This window comes from Octopus bimaculoides, chromosome 5 (genome assembly GCF_001194135.2).
Source record: "Octopus bimaculoides isolate UCB-OBI-ISO-001 chromosome 5, ASM119413v2, whole genome shotgun sequence".
Taxonomy (NCBI): domain Eukaryota; kingdom Metazoa; phylum Mollusca; class Cephalopoda; order Octopoda; family Octopodidae; genus Octopus; species Octopus bimaculoides.
Genome location: NC_068985.1, coordinates 109602849 through 109611823, shown reverse-complemented (window position 1 = coordinate 109611823; position 8975 = coordinate 109602849). Strand labels below are relative to the sequence as shown.

Genomic DNA, 8975 nt, shown 5'->3' with positions numbered 1-8975 from the left:
TATATATATGTATATATATATATACATATACATATATATATATATACATATACAAACACATATATATCTATATGAATATCTACTAGTGCAAATATCCTTTTATGAGGCAGAGTGAAACCAACACTTGTGTATAAGGCAATAGACTAAATACATTTTTTATATAATATTATAAATATAGTCTTATAACAGCCTAATAATTTTATCTTACGGTTTCAAACTAATAACCTCCCAGAACTAGAAATGTATATTAGCAATCATCAGTCGCAGCTAAATGGAAAATTATGGCGATGTCAAGAATCCATATTTTCCATTGAGACGTGCCCGATGATTGTTGATATACATTTCTAGTAGTGGGAGATCATCAGCATGACACCGTTAGGTAACATTAATTGGTTGTTATGCGAATTTGATTTAAAATACATTATGATGTAACGATCTATATGTACTTTATATAATTATTTTTAGCATTGCAATAGTTTTAGATATTGATAGGCATCCGAAAATATGTGTTTAGCATGATTATATACAAATCTTATTGATCTATTCCATTTGTTGTATTGTAGATGACTATGAGTGATATGATGTGCTACACAGCTTTGGAGAATCCCCTGCAAGAGAACCCATCATTCTTGAACAACTACCCGAAATTGAGGGCTCTGAGAGAACGAGTGTGCGCTCACTGCAAAATCAGTCCATACATTAAGAGACGTCACCACTCCTCTTTCTAAATCGTTAACCACAAACATATCGACTTCTCCCTATGAAACCCTTAGAAATTACTCTGCAAAACGAAGAACATGGAAATTCAAATTTGGAAGCCTAAAAAACCGGGACCGTTCCCTTTGAATTGAATTGAATTGAATTGAAGTGATGTGTCACGTGAATTATGTGAGAATTGATGAGAAAACTCAAGCTGATGCATGAAATCTTACTGACGTTTTCTTTTCCAATGAATCGCAATAATTTTTAGAAGGACGCTGCACATTCCTACACTGAAGCATCTGTATACAAAACCTATCTGTACAGTGGCATCTCTGTAAATGTTGTAAGTTAATTATAATAATAATGATAATAATAATTACTATATGCATATACCATAAATAATTATTATTATTTTATAATGTTAAGAAGAATAGTGTCATTAATAAAAAAAAGTTATTTCCTATCATAATTTCTTGCATTGTTTATTAATGTATTGTGCCTTTCAATACCATACTTACAAAATAAGCATTTTCATATCAAAACATGTAGGTAAGATAGTAGAATGCCTTATATAATTTTTTAACCAAATCATTGAAACGTCGACCAAAATACCTCAATGTAAATCTCCCAAGGTTAAATTTGTTTTGTATCCATTCTTAATATAGATACACTAAAGTAACGCAGTATTCTTTGAGGAGTATGTCATGCTGAAGATTTCTACAAAAAAATGAAATAATGCTATACTTGATTACAGACGTAACTTAGTATTATATGAACAAAACAAAACAAAACAAAAAGTTAGAGACGATTCCCAACCGCGTGGTTCTGGGTTCAGCCCCACTGTGTCTGCTATTACAGCCTTGAGCCGACCAAACCCTGGAAACTGAAACCTCTCTGTGTGTATGCGAGCGTGTGCGTGAGTGTGTGTATGCGTGAGCGCTCGTGTACGTGTGCATCTATGTATAAGACATAAGTACATGTGTGTGTGTGTGTGTGTGTGTGTGTGTGTATTTATTTGTCCGTCAGTGTCACTTCATAGACGGTGTTGATTTGTTTACATTCCTGTAATCTAGTGGTTCGGCAAAAAGGCTCCGACAGAATAAGGACCAGACTTTAGAAAGTACCCCAGCATGGCTGTAATCCAATGACTGAAGCAAAAAGATAAACGATAAAGCAATATTAGTTTTATGTATATATTTCCTTGTAATTCCTTAATATCAGTTTCATGCTTCATATTCTGACGAAACGGTTATCTCCCTTGTAATAGCTGTGAATGTTACGGAATAAAAAGTAACACAAGTCCATTGAATACAGCTAGAAGATTGAGAAAATCACAACAAACAGGAACTTATTGAAACTGATCACTGATAGATTAATGACACCAAAACAACACCATTCTTCACAATACAACTTAACACAAATATACGTAAGATCTTTTTAAAACACAACACAAAACGCCGGCTGATAAATTACTTGTTAATTCGCCGATCATATGTATTGTACAAAAATATCACTTCAATACTTCACTGTTTCTCCGATTCCGTACCACAATACCAGTCCTCTCACCTAATTACATTAGCCATACCTCGATTTCTTGCTCACTCGGCCTTAAGGTATACAAGCAGGCGCCGAATAGCTCCTGGCTTTGTGTAAAAGACAATACAGGAGGATCAGTTAATTATAATTTTATTCAGCATATTTGGCTATGGGACTCACACTCTTATTGCAGCGGTCCATCAGTTTTTCTAAGCCCTTTAAGAGAACTCGGAAGGTTGGACCTTCAGCCAGGCCTTTCAGGATACCCCTGAAACCAGGAACTTTTCAGCACACTCTCGTACACACCGATTCATAAGCATGTAATATATCATACTCATGATTGTATCATGTTCGCACCAATGACAAGTGACAGGTTTGCTACTAATCCAACTCTATGTCAGTTGCCCAGAAATCTGCATCCGAGTCAATAAACGTAAAGTAGAACATTTGACGTCGTTATAGTTATCGACTAAACATTATTTTATTCAGAAATAATATTTACCGCCACATCAATATGGCTTTTCGACATTACTACCGTTTCAACTCTCGCCAGCTGGTTGCCGGTGCAACCTTCACCCAGTATATATTGCAAGCAGGGTAGCAAACTCCTACCATCCTCTAGCAGACGACAGGATCACGAGACCGGACGGTTTCGGGTTACTGGTACCTATCATTCGTGGTGAACAACCGATCGCTAGAAATAGCAGGAATTCGCTCCAGCTCGCAGTATGTTGAAAACATCAGTCACAGCTATATTGATATGGCGATAAACATTACTTCTTAATACAGTTACTACTTTCATCTCTGAATGAGATTTTGATTCGTTTTATTTATTAATTATATAGAATAAAATAAAGTGAATGCAATAATTTCTGGTGTTTTTTAATGCATATCATGACGCTTCTGCAATTTAAATATGCGTTCTCGGATAGGGTAAGGGCCAATGCAGTTACAAATTCATACCTTATCTCTGTATTACTATCTATCTATCTATCTATCTAGCTATCTATCTATCTATCTATCTATCTATCTATCTAACTGCACTCTTTCTCTCTCTCTCTCTCTCTCTCTCTCTTTCTTTCTCTCTCTCTCTCTCTCTCTCTCTCTTTCATTCTTTGCTTGTTTCTATGCCTATATGCATGTATGTATGCATTATTTGTAGATGGAGAATCCGTAAGAAACAGAAAGGGACCACAATTAAAGTATGGTACTCAATACATCAGGTAGAGGTGTCTTTATGTGTGTATGTGTGTGCATGTGTGTGTATGAGAGAGGGAGGGAGAGGGAGAAAGAGAGAGAAAGTGAGAGGGAGAATGTGTGTGTGTATGAAATGATAAATAGCTGATCTTTACAGTTCTCGTACTTTCACATTTTGCGAAAATTCATCGTAGATAGCGAATTCACCAGGTATGCAATAACAACAGTCCTGATAGAAACTGTCATTCTTCCATACGTACACACACATACAAACACACACACACACACACATACACACATACACACACATACACACACACACACACAAACACTCAAACACACACATAAGCGACATACATACACACACATACATATAAATAGGGATATTATCAATAAATGATAATAACATCTGTGGCTAGAAAGCTATAAAAAACACAAAAGGCAAATTTTTAAACCAGGGTAGTAGATAGCATCAGATTTGCTAGAAATAAAAGTCAAAAGCGTCTCAATTAGTGCATCTGTGGCTGCTATTGATTTGGTTTGACTCTTATTTCTGGCACCCTTTGTTCACTCTAGTGACGTATGTGGTTCTGTAGTTAGGTTGTGAAACTGCGAATTCGCCACCCATATTATTTATCATTTTCACTTTTACCGTTTATGAAATCAGCGTTTGATTTCAACAGAAATCTTATAAGCCGACAAGGCGAGATATGTTTAACCCTAGGCGAAATGAGAGCCTCCGAAGAGCGTTAAGATGTGTTAAGCATCAAAGTACGAAATCATCGATGTTCTGTCTATATCTTCAATCGTAAGGAGGTTGTCTCCTTTGTCAGCTCATTAAGGTGGTGTTTCTGTGGTTATTGTGTTGTTTTTACTCTTATTTCTAGGCATACCAATGCCGGAGCTACTAATTGTCTATACATTGAAGATAGTATCTAGGCAGCTTTTTTAACACTACGCTTAGTGTCTCCCAGCAAACTTTAGGTTCCGAGTACATGACCTATACATGTTAAAAATTAGGGCAATGGAACAAAAGAAACCACGAGAAAAATGAGATGAGGATGGGTTCAAAACCTGGAATGATGAGAAATGGAAAAAGAATGGAAAAATAACTTTGACAATAAGGCTAGATTTGTAAAATTAATGAAGGGAGTCTAATGAATTCGGAGAGGGTGGTGTTCTCCCATTCACTGAAAGAAACTTGTCGATATTGGTTGCATCTGGTGAACATTTTTGATCTGGAATTCGGTGGAATTGTTAAATATAAAAAAAGGATATTTGTTCTATTAGATACGCATGACTTGCATTTTTTTAATCCATTAACTTATTGCACGGATATTTTACGATTTTCCACTTGATTGTATGTGGCGAGCAGTTGGTCTTTGGATCCCATACGCTAGCCAGAAAGAAGATATGTGGTTAGCATAGCGACATTTGTAGTTGCCTTTGCATAACCCGATGTAATTCTTCTTTTCAGTTGGGTTGTCTTGTAGCGTTGCTGTAACTTTTACGTCATCTCTCACGGAGTTTATCATGCACCTCTGATCAAGTGGACAAGCTCCAGGGTTTCGATGGTTACAATTGAAAGTGGGATCTTAGTAGTGCTTGCGAATAGTGATGCTCTTCATACTGAGGCAACAGCTATATGATAATTAAATTGATATTCTGTTAAAGATCTTTCTATAATACAATCTGTGTGAGACCTTTCAAAATAATGGCTTGGGTCCATTGTATTGAAAAGATGATGAATCTCAGCTTACTCTGATCGCTTTTTCGTCTCAAACGCGTGACAAAATCTTCATCAAAGTATTCCCTACAGTATGCTGGGTATATGCAGAGGCATTTATAAATTACTCGATGGTCATTTTGGAGTTTACCGCACCGCCTTTGTCATTCTTGATACTTATGTTTGTAAAATGTCGGATTCGATTTGAAGAAAATTGAGCTTCTATCCTCCGATGGTCAAAGTACCCCATAGGAAGCAGATTTTGATATTTTCTTTTAGTAAACGAAAATGTAGTGCCTTCTGTATTTTTCAAATTTATATTGATGCAAAATCTTACTTTTTTTCTATTGGGTTAATGTTTATTTCAGTTAGTTGTAGGAAATCTGATCCCTTCATTAGCATATCAGAATAAATACATTACGATTTTTGGTTTGGTTCTTTGCATTCTGACCTGAAATCCTACCGAATCCATTTGCATTTCACTTGGTCGGAGTCAATGAAAATAATGCACCAGTCGAACACTGTGGTCTATGGTATCGACTAACTCCCCCTTACCCCAGCCCTAAAATCTGCTGACGTCATGCATAAAACATGCCCCATTATTTGTAGGAAAAACAGTCCTGTCTACTGTAGGCATTAGGCCTGAAATTTTGAGGATTGGAACTAATCGTTGACCTTGACGGAATCTGAACGCAGAACGTAAAGACGGACGAAATGCCGTTCAGCATTTTGTCCTGTGTAATAATGATTCTGCCAATTCACTGTCTTATTTGTAGAAAACATAGTGCGGCGAGCTAGCAGAATCGTTAGAAGGTCGGAAAAAATGCCTTGCAATGTTGTTGTGGTTCTTCATATACAGAGTTCCATACCTGCCTGGATGAAGTTTATCCCTCATCCTTCCAGGATCGATAAAATAAGATGCCATACCAGTCAAGCAGTAGGGTCGACGGTATCGAGTAACTCCTTCATCTAAACTCTGCTGTCCTTGTGTATAAATTAGAAACCGTTATTTTTAGGAAACATAGGGCGGCAAGCAGGAAGAAACTTCGGAGCGTCATCATGAAACATTCCTTGCAATATTCGTTCTAATTCTTCCGAAAACAGAAACCATTGCTAGATTTGGAAACTAGAAATTTAAAAATAAGCAGATACGTTGAGCTATCAATGAGTATTTTTTTAAAATGTAATAATAGTAGGAAAGGTTAACGAGAAATAAATGTGTTGAGACATTTTCAGAAAAAAATCGAAGTGAAGGAAGAAAATTGATTTGTAGGAAGACAAAAATACAAAAAAAAATGGAAATAAAAGAATGAAAGTGGGAAAAAAACTACTTTGATAAATTTCAAAGTAAAATAGTAATATGTGATCATAGGAGTTAACTTAGAACTACAATCAGAAGAAGAAATCTTAATTTCTATATGAATTTGTCTGTTCTGTTTCGTAAAATTTATTTTGAAGAAAAATAAAATAATGTTGCAGGTGATACTTGCTTTTGTTATCGATTAGAAACGTGTAAACACCTACATACACATGCAGGGGTGCGTGTGTAAATAAGTAAGTATGTATGTATGCGCGTGCGCGTGCGTGTATGTGTATGCATGTATAAATGTACGTGTGTAGATAGATAAATAGATAGCTAGATAGATAGATAGATACACATGTGGTGAAGCAAATATTTGCTGATCCGTTAATTATGATTATAAATGTATATGAACTTTTAAATAAGTTCTCCACCGATAATGGTGCTTACATACCGAAGGGCTTGGTAAAAATTATTAATTGTTGATTTATTAATAAATTAATAAATTGATAAACCTTTACCCTTTTAATTTGTAGATAGATAGATAGATTGATTGACTGATTAAGACAGACAGACAGACAGACAGATAAATCTTTATATAAACATACATGCATACATACATATATAACTACACAATCCACGCCCCCCATATACAGAAGTATATAATATATGAAAATAAAGAAAGGCGTCTGGAATGTGAAATAAAAAAAAAACATTTTTACAAATGAGAAATAGATAAAAATCATTCTAATATTGAACATGAATTATAAGACAACAAATAAGGAAGAATATAAGACAGCTACACCTTACCGTGTTCATGTATCTCCTTTTATCACTACACACACACACACACACACACACACACACACACATATATATCTGTAAGATTGCAATCTGTTGTTTCAATGGTCGCTGTATTGCAAGGGAAAGAATTGTTTTGCCAGTAGTCTATATTATGGAGTTTTTTTCCTTGGTGAAGCAAATTTGATTTTGGTAGGATATAGCATATCATATCATCTTTATGTATTTATGTAATTGAATTTTCGTTTTTTGTTTCAAGTATAGAGTCCTTAATATTTGCATTCAACTATCAGCAACGGCTGTCTACTCATTCATGCGATATTTCCATTTTTTCTTCAGCTCCCAGTCTAATTTAAATTTTCATCTCTACCTCAGACGTGCCAAGTTTTCTTCCACCTTTTATTCTTGTTTTCTGTTCTCTTCTCACTCAAAAATTCTCGCTCCTACCAATTCCTGCTGTAGTAAATAAGAAGGCGTTGTTTATGTTTCTCATAAGTTGCAGCCAGTTGCTTCATCACAAAAGATGTAAACATTTATTGCTTTTATTTTTCCCAACACAAATTTTACTTTATTATTTTCAGTCGCTTTTTGTATATATCACAGAAACCAGAGACATATTTCGTTGCGAAGGTTTGATAACACACAAAGATGTCCAAATACATCATAGTACTGCTTCAATCTTAATATCCACAAACATTGCTCTATCTTTATTGTTAATCCTAATTGATTAATATTTTGCGCCTGTAACTCTACATTACTTTAACAGGTTTCATCATTTATCTAAAGAAACTCTTCACAACAAGTGCGATGTTAATGAATACAGATTCATTTGTTAACAGCGTTAGATGTGTTAACGCTGACCTTTTCAAATCTGTTATCTGTCTCGAAGATATTAGATAATGGAATTTACGGTATAGAAATTCACGTTTTTCTATTTTCTGTCTTTACAACGTAGCTTGTACCAGGTCTTTCACCTACCTATTGTATGTACATAACCAAGATATATGCTTACAACTTCATCTGTGATTAAAAATACGTTCACGCTCTGTATATTCCGTCATTTATTTCACATACACTACTTCATATTCTTGAGATAATGAAGAGAGAATAACGAAGTAGATAGGCAATATTATACAATAGTTGGTCAGAAGAATTGATATAATAATAAATAAGCATCAATAAAATAATTAATCTGCATTACAATAGATATGTAAATGCTATGCTACATTAAATATAATGATTATCAATATCATAACTTAAGTAATTTATGCGGTGAGGACAAGCAAATGACATCTCTACTGCTGCGAAAATGTTTTCCTAAGAAGGTCAAATAAAACCAAAGCATGTTTGGAATTGTCTCCCATACTTTTAACACAAATCCAATGAATTTGCTCATGCAAATAATAGCGTTGCGTTTCCTCAACGGAATAGTATTTCTAATTAGAATTTTGTTCCCTACATTAAATATACAACGGTAGGTGGCTTGCTTACCAACGACATATTTCTGGGTTCAGTCTCATTGCGTAGCGCCTTGGGCAAGTGTCTTCTACTATAGCCTCGGGCCGACCAAAGCCTTGTATATATATATAAGAAAAACACGTATATACGATGGGCTTCTTTCACTTTCCTTCTACCAAATCTACTCAGAAGGCTTTGGTCGGCTCGAGGCTATAGTAGAAAACACTTGCCCAAGGTTCCACGCAGTGGGACTGA

The 8975-nt window shown here is 35.2% G+C and overlaps 1 protein-coding gene across 1 annotated transcript in view; it reads left to right on the top strand.

The window, feature by feature from the left end:
* LOC106878678 (S-crystallin 2) overlaps positions 1 to 1171 on the top strand; it is a 15429-nt gene extending 14258 nt beyond the window's left edge. Inside the window, exon 8 of the mRNA XM_052968100.1 lies at positions 564 to 1171. Within this exon, the coding sequence (XP_052824060.1) occupies positions 564 to 728 (165 nt within the window). The 3' untranslated portion in view covers positions 729 to 1171. The remainder of the gene's footprint in view (positions 1 to 563) is intronic.
* Positions 1172 to 8975: the final 7804 nt, after the last annotated feature.